The 12,401-nt window shown below is 38.8% G+C and overlaps 1 protein-coding gene across 1 annotated transcript in view; it reads left to right on the top strand.

Annotated features, from left to right (window-relative positions):
- TNRC6C (trinucleotide repeat containing 6C) overlaps window positions 1–12,401 on the top strand; it is a 105,234-nt gene that overhangs the window by 53,233 nt on the left and 39,600 nt on the right. Inside the window, exons 5-6 of the mRNA XM_023511183.1 lie at window positions 8,901–9,116; window positions 11,009–11,178. Coding sequence (XP_023366951.1) covers window positions 8,901–9,116; window positions 11,009–11,178 — 386 coding nt within the window. The remainder of the gene's footprint in view (window positions 1–8,900; window positions 9,117–11,008; window positions 11,179–12,401) is intronic.

Raw genomic sequence — 12,401 nt, 5'->3', positions numbered from 1 at the left:
GCCTAAGAGTTTGAGGTTGCTGTGAGCTATGACACCACAACATTCTATGGAGAGTGACAAAGTGAAACTCTGTCTCAAAAATAATAAATACAAACACCTTGACCTGCTGACATTTCTAAAATATTACATCCATGAAACCCTACAGAGGTTGGTATCTTCCCCCCTTTGTTATGTTATCCTTAGAAACTTTTTTTTAGAGACAGAGTCTCACTTTGTCATCCTTGGTAGAGTGCCGTGGTGTCACAGCTCACAGCAAACTCCAGCTCTTGGACTTCGGTGATTCTCTTACCTCAGCCTCCTGAGTAGCTGGGACCACAGGCGCCCACCACAACGCCTGGCTATTTTTTTGTTGCAGTTTGTCCGGGGTCGGGTTTGAACCCACTACCCTCAGTATATGGGGCCAGCACCCTACTCACTGAGCCACAGGCACCACCCTAGAAACTACTTTTAACTAGTTTAATAGTCAAAGAATATGAGCTTTACTCTGATAAAGGCATTCTTATTCAATTAGTAGGGCCAATATAATTTTCTTTTATATGAAAAGTATAGTTTTTTTAACAAATTACACATATTATCACCAAATGTGAGAGAAAAACATGTACTATGACTCCTGCACCTTAGCACAGCAGCTCTTTCTGTGTTCCTTCCCCCGCCAGCTCTCAGGCTGTATGCACATATGTAGTCTCTGTAGTCATGGCATATTATAGAGGCAGTTGTCAATTTAGTTACACCAGTTAACAGGCAAATAAAAAGTGGTGCAAATTTTTTCCATGTGGAAGTAAGTCCATATACTGAACTACATCAAGTTAGGTATTTTGCTAAACATATGATGGGGTTACTTATTTTTTTCATTTATAATATTAGCCTCTTTTTTATCAGTGACTATAGTTAGCTACATTGAGTGTTATTCCTGTTTTATATTACCTGTGATATTCAAGGCTCAGACTTAAACCAAGCTTTCTTTTGCAGTGAAAGCAAAGTTCATCACTCTTGTGAATTAGAAGTAATCAAAGCCTTTTATTTTCCAAACGTATTAGACCAGGCTGTTGTTTGAACCTATGGAACTAACAGACTGGGTTCTACACCAGTCTCTTCATAGTGATGATAGTGTGCACTCTTCAGAGTGATTATCTCTGGTGGCAGCCCATCGCCCTCCTGGTAGGGGACAGTGCCTCTTGGGCAGTCAGGGTGGATGAGAGCAGCAGCAGGACCCCCAGGCTGCAAATCAGCTAGTGACTTGAACATCTGCACAGGTCTCTGTGACTCAGCTGGGATTCCCCACCCAGATAAAAGCCTTCCCCTTATGACTGGCTAATAAGCTTTCTGCTGTTTATAAAGTTAGTATTTTATGGGTATTCTGCAATTTCAGTATTGACCTATGCTGATGTTACATAATTTCCTACGTCAAAGCTTAGGCTTGAAGTTGTTTTTAAACTGTTGCTCATTACAACTTGAGTGTATTGGTCTCTTTCTGTCCTACAAAATGTGGTTTCTCAGTTGTGTATTTTTTATGTGTCCAGTTTTAAGAAGTGAATCTCCCAGTCCAATCATTTTTGTCCGGTTAACATTGTGTTGATATTAATTAGTTTTCTGTGAGCCTGAGGAAAACATATTATTTTAAGAAGTACAGTATAGCTTCCTAAACTAGGTCGTTTGGACCTGATTCAAACCTATTCTGAAGGCAGGACAGCCGCAGTAATCACAGCAGTATCTCTGTCCCTGTCCTTTTATTCGAGATGATAGACTGCTTGAGATGGACTGCTGAGACTTGGCTTGGAAAGTCACCTACAGGCTGTCCAGTCACCTACACCTCCTGCATGGCATAGCACCTCCTACTTAAAACATGGCCCGACTGCTCACTCTGCCAGACCAGCTAGACTTGCAGAACCCACTACCTGTAAGAAGCTAGTAAGTGGACATGGACCAGTCTGTTACTTCAGCACCAAGTGGGGATGTAGGGAAAGTGCAAAGAGCACTTTCATTTCTAACAGAATGAAAGTAGATCCTAAAAATAGTTTGCAGCCTGATCACCTGCTACACTTAGAAATAAATACTCTGGGACACTTAAAAACCATTTTTCAGACACACCGGAGAACACAGAACATTAATTAGTAAAACTGTGTAGTGAGCGACAGATTCTCACAGTTGGTTCTGAATCTAAGACTGAGATTGAGGAAGAACTTCCAGAGATAGTTTCTTTCATTCCTGACTCAGGTCTCACCAAACCTGTAAATAATTTGAAGGAGATTACTCTAGGGGAGGGAAATTGCCATAAAATTAATTTATAGTCAGATATGAAGGCCATTACAGACTGGATCTAAGCTAAACCAGTGACATAGTGGGGTTATGGAATCTCACCTGTCTTCCAACAGTGGATGGAAATAAAATATCATGTGCCGATGAGAAAAGCAGAGAAAGTACACTGCTAATTTTGGTCTGACTGTGTGCTGTTTTGTGTTCATTTTGCTGCCTATTCTCAGCAACTCAGAACAGCCTCTCCTTAGCTACAGCAGGCTTCTCTGCTGTGCTGGTGGTGACCCCATCGTTGACTTGTGCAGGCTGGCAAAGGCTTTTAGCCAGAGGCAACCTTACTTTGCATTTGGGAACAAATGTAGTGATATTTGCTTTAAAACTTAGTTTCTGGCAAAAATACTATAAAACATTATAAATGCAGAGATGGTGTGAGTCAGTCATGGAAGAGGCATATCTCATATTTGTTAAAGTAAAACCTGGAAAAATACTAGATTTGGAAAGCTTCTATCTAGGAAGGTGAAACATGTACTGTTTCTCTTGAGTCTCATTACTACCAGAAGCTAGAGAACATTGTCCTTCCTTTCAGACTCCCTTTCCAACAAAGTTTCTTTATCATTCTTTGGTATAAAAGTGATACCAAAAATAGTCACCTGCAAATAGAGTGAATCAGCAAGACGCCATTACAGGTGAGCTGTTTTCACACCGTAACTTCAGAAATAGATCCCATTGACCTCTCCAGCTAGAAGTAATTCTATTTTAAGCACTATGCAATACTTAATTCAAAGAAGACTAATCTTGAGTGATGGGTGCTTTTTGTGGGTATGGGATTTTTCTTGGGTTTGGGTTAGGTTGGGTTGCTTTTGCTTTCCTATGTTTTAAGGACTGGTCATCGAGGCTGGGATTGAGTAAGCTAGGACAAGAGAATCAGGAGTCCACTGCAGAAGTTGGAGGAAATGCTTGTCGGTACGGATTTATCGTGTAAAATGTGTGAACCCCAAACACAAAGGCTTTAGCTTTAGGGACCTTCAACTCAAAACAAATAAAGGACTAAGACAGTTGAAAATGTAATGTGCCTCCCCCGATACCCAATAAGAAAGACCATGTTTAAAATCTATCATTAATGCACTGAAATAAAAACTCAAGACTTTTCCTTTTGTGATGTCTGCTCTATGTGATGAGGCAGGCAAAGAAGCTCTTCTGAGAGAAGTTGCTGTGCAGCTTGAGGCCCTTGGTCAGCCCCTCAAAGGACCCTTATCTATAACAGAGTCCTCTGAATCAGTCAGATGCCCACAGCATAAGGCATTTGGGAAAGGAGGAGACTTTGCTATCCGATGCTGTTCTGCACAAAGAGAATACTCTTCTGTATGAAGTTTCACTATGTAAATACTCATCTCAATTTCAAGTATGAAAGATTTATTATTACTGCAGCTACCAATTCTGCTGTGTCCCTCTAAAAGCCTATAGCCAACCAAACATTATGATAAATTTACATTAAATTTAAAGGCCATCAGTATGAGTAAAAACTCATTAATATTTAAACCAGTGCCTAAAAATGCCAGGCAGAGAGTAAGCACTCAAGAAATGCTTCATCAGTTGAATTTTTAGTCCTTCATCATTTTGTCACTTATAGTTGGCCACTTTTAACTAAACCTTTCTTCCCAAAAAGGACCACCTGTCATACTTATAAAACTATGTAAGTAGTCCCGGCTTAGGCCTGTAATCCTAACAGTTTTGGAGGCTGAAGTGGGAGGATTGCTCAAGGCCACAAGTTCCAGACCAGCCTGAGGAACAGAGCGAGACCTCATCTCTTATACATAAGTACATACACACATGTTATATACAGTATATATGCAGCATCCATGGAACAAGCTAGAATTGGTTTCTTCTTTTACAGAAGAAAGAATGCCATCTGCCTTAACTGTAGAGCTCACGATGGGAATCATTAGGGAAAGAGCATCTATTTCTTGGCCTTTTTATCTGTTTTGCAGTCATTACCAGTCTTCTGAGTGCACAGTACTTAGGCCCTTAGGCCCTTTGTTCTGATAAAAAGATGAAGAATGTGTATTTTCAAATTGAATGAAAGCTACATATCCTGGTGGCATTTGACAGTGGTAATTGTTACTGTTTTATTATTCCTAACTATATTGGTTCAGTTGAAGTAGATTAAGGGAGGTAATGATTCCAGAACCCCATAGTATAAAAATATTTTGCAAAAAATAGTAGTATATGAAGGACCACTTTTCAAATTTTAGTATCAGTGTTATAAATGTAAGAGAGAAATTTGTTCTGCTTCATCAAGCCCAACTTTTTTTTTATTAAATCATAACTGTGTATGTTAATGCAATCATGGGGTACAATGTGTTGGTTTTGTATACCATTTGATATATTTTCATCAAACTGGTTAACATAGCCTTTACCGCATTTTCTTAGTTATTGTGTTAAGACATTTATACTCTACACTTAGTAAACTTAACATGTACCCTTGTAAAATGCACTGTAGGTGTGTTCCCACCAGTTACCCTCCCTCCATACCTCCTCCTCCCTCCCCCTCAAGCCCAACTTTAAAAGAATCCCTGTAAATTATTAACAAAGGATGCCAGATTCATCCTAGCAGTAAACACTGAACATGCAGATTATATTTATTTCGATACTATACATTTAAAGTTATTTTCTACCTACTGAAAATACTTGGCTTAGCATCAACATGATCTAGCCTGTTAGTTTTCAGCACCTTTTCTAGATGGTGCACACATCCAGATGGCTGTGTTAGTTTGGCATTGTAGGTAAAGATAGTCTTGTCAGAGGCCAACTTAAAATGCAAATATTGTTGTTTTGAATTTTGAGTAAATAGTGTTTTTCCATTTATTTCTAAGATTTTGAAGCCTGCTTGCTACTCTGTAAACATTTCTGCTTTTAGGCAGAATTTATAACTCTTTATAAAAATCAGTTATACTTCCCATAGTCTTAATATCCTTAATTTTTACTTAAGTAACTTATAGTACATTTTGCCTTTCAAAGAGATAGAATAGAGATGACAAATTATAGGTATTCATTATTTAATTATCTACAACAAGTCAGTATTTTTATAGTTAATTGATCTTTAGCAACACCTATGTTATTTTAGCTTCCTAAAACATTCATAATTTTTAGCATCTCTGTTAATTTTCCTGATTCAATTTTGTCCCTTCAATTTATAAAACTATTTTTCTCAATACATATTGTTGTTTTCTGTGTAACTAAAGGTAATATAGTCAGCAGTGGCTAGCAGTGATCAATTAGGGTTAATCTTCTGTTATTGGTAACAATTTGCATAATATATTGCTCAGCATAGAGTGATTATTTATTTTAAAATAATTCATTGGTCCAGGCACAGTGGCTCATCCCTCACTCCGGGAGGCCAAGGATCCCTTGAGGTCGAGTTCAAGACCTGCCTAAGCAAGAGTAAGACCCCATCTATACTAAAAATGGAAAAATTAGCCAAGCATAGTGGTGTGTGCCTATAATCCCAGCTGCTTAGGAGGTTGAGGTGGGAGGATCATTTGAGCCCAAGAGTTTGAGGTTGTTTTGAGCTAGGCTGACACCATGGCACCCTACGCAGGGCAACAAAATAAGACTGTGTCTCAAAAAAATAATTTGTGGCTCAGCGCCCGTAGCACAGTGGTTATGGCACTAGCCACATACACCTAGGGTGGCGGGTTTAAACCCAGCCCGGGCCAGCTAAACAACTGCAACAGAAAAATAGCTGGGTGTCATGGCGGGTGCCTGTAGTCCCAGCTACTTGGGAGGCTGAGGGAAGAGAATCACTAAAGCCCAAGAGTTTGAGGTTGCTGTGAGCTGTGACATCACGGCACTCTACCAAGGGTGACATAGACTCTGTCTCAATAATAATGATAATAATTTGTAGGCTGTATGTCTTTTGCTGTTAATATTACTGCATCTTATTAGAATGAAGAGTAGGAAAGGAACTGTTTCATGGTGTTTTTAGCTAGAAAATTATTTTAATTGGTTTTATAATAACCATGTTGAGACCAAATAATTTAAAATTTGCAGTTAACTATTTGTATTTTATGCCATTGCTTTCTCTTGTAAAATGAAGTTATAAGCAGAAATGCTTTCTCTACTTCAGTTAACACTAAAATATTTATATTTCTATCTCTGATAAAATGCATCTGTGTGCAAATTACACATGACACAGCTATCATTGTAATTGTCAGCACTGCAAAGTGAGCTTGTAGCAGAAGCAAATTTTTTAGAATTTGAGTTGGTTTAGAAAAATAAAGTTTATGTATTTAATATAAAATATTTTTACTGAAATATAAAACACTTGGACAGATTCTTGTTGCCTGGTCTTATACCACATCCTTGTCTATAGATAATTCACTTGACTTTTTAGCAACATTAGGGTTTTGAGTGTTGACTCCTTACACAGGTAAAAATCTGAGTGTAACTTTTGACTCTAATGAAATTTAACTAATAGCCTTGCTGATAACATACAATAGGCTAACACATATTTTGTATGTTTGTGAGATCTAACAGTCAAGTTTGTGAACTTGCCACTGTGCACTTGCATTGGCAGCACTGTATAAACAACGTGGTATGGCTTCATAACCTTGGTGTATTGATGTCTCACACCTGTGTTCATGTCGACGTGTGGTGGTATCTTGCTGAGTGACATGCATTATTGCTGTTTGGTTTTGTGTGCTGTCACATTGTAAGAACGTCAAAGCTTGAATTAAAACAGTGAACAAGCATTTGTATATTTCTCATTAAACTTTGCAAGAATGGAAGTAAAATCAGGGACATGTTAGTCCAAGTTTATGGGGATATTGTCATGACGAAAACACCAATGTGCAAATGGATTAAATGTTCTTCTGAGGAGAGAGAAAGCTTCACTGGTGAAGAGAGGTCAGAGCAACCAGTAGAGTAGAACTGATAAAACATTGCAAAAATTTATTCAATTTTTCATCAAAATTGTCAGCTGACTGTGAGGAATAGCAGACCAAGTAAACATCAATGGAGAAAATAGGAAAATCTTAACTGAAAATCTTGGCTAACAACTCATGGCTCTTGCATCCCAACCATGCACCAGCTCATGCAGCACTGTCTATGAGGGAGTTTTTAGTAAGTGAACAAATAACTATATTGGAACTGTCTCCCTATTTACCTGATCTGGCCCCCAATGACTTTTTCTTTACCTGAAAATAAAGGGAATATTAAAAGGAAGACATGTTGGTAACATTGAAGTCATCAAGAGTAATACGATGCCAGCTTTGATGGCCATTCTGGGAAAAGAGTACATCAAAGCATAGCTTCCCAAGGGAAATTCTTCAAAGGTGACCATAGTGATATTCAGCAGTAAGGTAGGTAGCACTTTTTCTAGGATGAGTTCATGAACTCATACAATAAAGTAAGCTTAAGAAAAAAAATGGTATTAAAATCATAAGATGGCTCAGCACCTATAACACAGTGGTTATGGCACCAGCCACATACACTAAGAGTGGCGGGTTCGAACCCGACCCAGGCCAGCTAATCAACTGCAACAAAAAAATAGCTGGGTGTTATGGCGGGTGCCTGTAGTCCCAGCTACTTGGGAGGCTGAGGCAAGAGGATCACTTGAGCCCAAGAGTTTGAGGTTGCTTTGAGCTGTGACATTACAGCACTCTACTGAGAGCAACATAGTAAGACTCTGTCTCAAAAGATATATGTAATAATAAAAAGGAAAATCATAAGGATTGTAGAAAATATTCTTAATAATTGTTAGATGGAAGTAGATCAGCATAACGGTCCTCATCACTGTTGTCATCCTCACAGTAGGCTCAGGAGGCGGCATCACAGGAGGCTGAGGTGGAAGAAAATTCACTTCTAAGTGGATCTGCAGTTTGCGCCTGTGCTCAGGTCTCACTGAGAGTGCACACCCTCTATACTCATTGTCAGTCCTTACTTAGTTTCCGTCGGGGATCAGTTCCTAAGAATGCTGTCACAATAGGACTAGGCAAAGCAGTAAAGAATTTTCAACAAGGCCTTGAGATCATTGTGCCTGTTGGAACTACGGGTGCTGGTCGTAATTCCTCAACTCTGTTCATTCTGAGACAAATGCTTCAGACAACCCTCATGGTGGTACTGTGGGAGCTGCTTGCATTCTCTAGTATCACTTTACCTTTGTGTGTTTACTGCCATCTTCTCATTTCTTTGCCCAAATAGATTAAACTACATCTATCGTGGTCAAAAAATAAGCAAGAATAATTTTTCAGTGTGTATTGGCAACTTGTCAATTGCTCTTACAAGAGAGTAATGTAACATACAATTTCTTCTAGGTCATTGCATCCAATACCAAAAATATGCAAGCTACTTCTCAAACATAGTTTTAAGCTATTCTTTTAAATCCTATTATGTTGCAAAAACTTTAGTGTTTAATGGACTTTTAAAATTTCAAATGGGTAGAGGTCAAGGGTAAGAAAATTGCAGCTTTAATAAGGTAAACAAATGTGATTAGATTTAATACATTTATATACATTTAGCTTTCTATTGAAGGCCATCCCAAAGATAGATTATTTTAAAACTATTTTGAAATTGAAAAATGAATTACATGTTTACTTCCTCTCTGTTTTATTCTTATTATATGATATACCCCTTGGTGCCCTTTTCAGTTTCATCAGGCTGGGGAGAAATGCCTAATGTTCACTCAAAGGCTGAAAACTCTTGGGGAGAGCCATCTTCCCCTTCTACCCTGGTTGACAATGGCACGGCAGCATGGGGGAAGCCACCCAGCAGTGGCAGCGGATGGGGAGATCGCCCTGCAGAACCCACTGTGGCATTCGGAAGAGCAGGTGCACCCGCTGCTGCCCCGGCCCTGTGCAAACCAGGTGAGCCTGGTGTTCTGCTTGCACTGATCTGATGGTTTAGAATTGGCTCTCCAAGAACTTTATTTTGAGGGGGACTTTTCACTGGTTCTTAAAAACTAAATTTTGGGGACACTTTTCTCATACACTTAGACTTTAAAACTAACGTAAAACCAAGACTGTAGAGAAGTATTGTCTTGTCTGATTCGTGAACACAAAGGAGTTTTTAGCAGAAGTCTATGCCCTCCTTTTTATAGCAACACAAAGAATTAAAGCAACCTAGCATATACGTGTATTTGCTGCTGCTAGTAATACACATGCTTCAGCAGTATCCACGTACCTGCCACATTAAGCTATTTGAACTTGCTATTTGAGCAAGATGGATAATCCGTGTCATTTTTTTCTTCAAGATTAGTTTTTAAAAACATGTATTAGTTCACAGCAATTTCTTGGGTACTCTATATTTATGCTTAAACAACTTGAAAAAAGAAAAAAAATGTTCATTTTTCCTCGCATTTTCTTAAAATGTAACAAACATACAAATAATATATATACACGTATTCTTACAAATGTCCAGATTATGTTTACTAAGTGTAATTCTTGTAACATGAGGGTGTTTTACAGTGTGATATTTATAATAGTAACATGATGTAAGACTATGATTTAAGTCTTATAATAACTTTAATTATTGGCTCAGTGCCTGTAGCTCAGCGGCTAAGGGCGCCAGCCACATACACTGGAGCTGGCAGGTTTGAATCCAGCCCGGGCCTGCCAAACAACAATGACAACAACAACCAAAAAATGGCTGGGCATTGTGGCAGGTGCTTAGAGTCTCAGCTACTGAGAGGCTGAGGCAAGAGAATTGCTTATGCCCAAGAGTCTGAGGTTGCTGTGAGCTGTGTGTGATGCCATAGCACTCTACCCAGGGCAACAGCTTGAGATTCTGTCTCAAAAAAAAAAGAGAAAGAAAACTTTAATTATTCACATGACTGAAAAAACTGTATCTTTTCTTTGGGTATCATTAGATGTCCTAGATCTTAAAATGCAACTTCAATGGTGTTGTATTTTGTTATTTTGCTAATAGTGGATAATCTGTTCCATGTATCTGCCATTCTACTGGAAGTATTGATTCGCTTGTATTACTTCTTATTGGAAATCTAAAGAATAAAGAAACTACTGAGTGTTTAGATTCACATGCATTTTAGAGTCTGAGCTAGAGACTCAGTTATATGCCTGCCCTATCTTACCATCTGAGAGACCCTAGCAGTCTTTGGCCTTCCTCATGTTCTTCCAAGGAATGAAAATTTGGGGTAATTTTGACACCAAAAGTCACTTTGTACCTTAAGAAAGAAGAAAAAAATAACATCTTGAGATTGGAAATGATTTATAGCTCCATCTGCCTAAGACCTCTGTCCAGCTAGTTACTCAGTGTTTGCTGGGAGCTTGTTAAAAACACAGATTGCTGGGCCCGAGCTCAGCCCCGCTGCACTGTGTGTGCTGCCCGGCTGACAGTCACGGATGGGTCAGTTTGAGGAGCACTGGTGTCTGTGATGTGATGCTCACAGGTTTGGGTCAAGCAGTGTTAAGAACCACCCAGAAGACAATGACAGTTCGTAGGCTTTTCATTCCATGTAGAGATTGCCACCTTCTCTTACAGCCCTCAGGATCTCTTTTTAGCATGTTGGTTGGTAAATTTGGAACAACATAGACTACTACAAGGAAAATTATATGTATATGTACACATACATATATAGATATTACATATCTAGTAGGAGAAATTCAATTTTAAATCTGGGAAAATGAATTAGTAAAAAGGTAGATTGCAGTACACCCATTTTGCCCCACCTTCCCTAAATTATATATTATAGTGAAGGAGGCATGGAGAATTTGATAAGTTCATGTTGGCTCTCTTCTAGCTTCAAAATCTATGCAAGAAGGCTGGGGCAGTGGTGGGGATGAAATGAACCTCGGTACCAGCCAATGGGAGGATGAAGAAGGGGACGTGTGGAATAATGCTGCTTCCCAAGAAAGCTCCTCTTCCTGCAGCTCCTGGGGCAATGCCCCCAAAAAAGGACTTCAAAAGGTGTGAACAACAAACTTAAAGAAAACAAACCCTAAAACAAAATAAATTTAAAGGTCATATTTCCAATGGTGAAAAGATAGACCATAGGTTCTCTTATGTCATCTGTGGACCACTGCTAAGAGTGTCTTCCTCTTGGAAAGAGCAGGAACTAAGCAAATGAGGTAACATGGGAAGAAGGCTCTTGTTAATACCTTTTTTATGCTTTTGAATCATGTGAATGTATTACTGTTCAAAAAGAAATTTAGGTTAAAAAAAGCATTCAATTAAAAGCAGAACCCAAAAACTAAAATCAGTGCTCTCTGTTCATAAGGAGGAAAAGTGATTACAGGGATCAAATAAACAGTCTTTCTGCAGCTGGGCTGGCAAATAATCCAATTAATGATGGGACCCAAAATGCTAAATGGATAAATCGAAATATAATATAATCTTGGCTAATCTCAAGTTATCAAAACGGCCTGCGAATAAGCTGCTTCCGTGAGGAAAGAAAGACTGTTGAGAAACCACCCTGCCTTCTGTTGTGTGGGTATTGCAGGGTCACTCTGAAAAGCCCTGTGAAGAATATTTTCAGAGGGAATGTTTTTTATATTGTGCTCATGTGTCACTAGAGCCTTTGCAGTTGTAGACGCACTGTGTCCTGCCTGCCACCGTCCTCTTCCTTTTCTCCTCACTGCAACTTCCTACTCCTTTTCTCTACCCTGAGGGCTGTAAGTAATGAATAGTCAGTAAAATTAACAGGGATTTTTTTCCTTTCTTCTTGTTGCCTCTTCGTTCATTGGAATCAAATCCCCTGCATCTTAAACATTTTTTAGATTAAAGCTTATAAAAGGGCAAAACTATGTCACTTTTAGCAAATTTAACATAAGGCTATGTTTAAGGGAGCATTTCTTATGTTTTGATAATGGAAGTATTATATATTTTTGATGAACTAAATTAAATCTCTAGGAAAGAGAAACAATTATTATACTTTAAGTCCATAAATTATACACATACACCAGCCTGCAAATGCACCCTGATGCTTTTCATAGTATTAACCAGAAACACCCTCAGGGACTTTTTGGAATACAACACCAATACAGAAAGATACAGTGACTTTTAAATTACCATGAATTGGCTCGGCGCCTGTGGCTCAAGCAGCTAAGGCGCCAGCCACATACACCTAAGGTGGCGGGTTCAAATCCAGTCTGGACCCGCCAAACAACAATGATGGCTGCAACCAAAAAATAGCC

The sequence above is a fragment of the Otolemur garnettii genome, unplaced genomic scaffold (assembly GCF_000181295.1).
Source record: "Otolemur garnettii isolate 467f Iridium unplaced genomic scaffold, OtoGar3 scaffold00018, whole genome shotgun sequence".
Classification (NCBI taxonomy): domain Eukaryota; kingdom Metazoa; phylum Chordata; class Mammalia; order Primates; family Galagidae; genus Otolemur; species Otolemur garnettii.
Note: the sequence above shows the minus strand (reverse complement) of the source record. Positions and strands in the feature narration are given on the sequence as shown.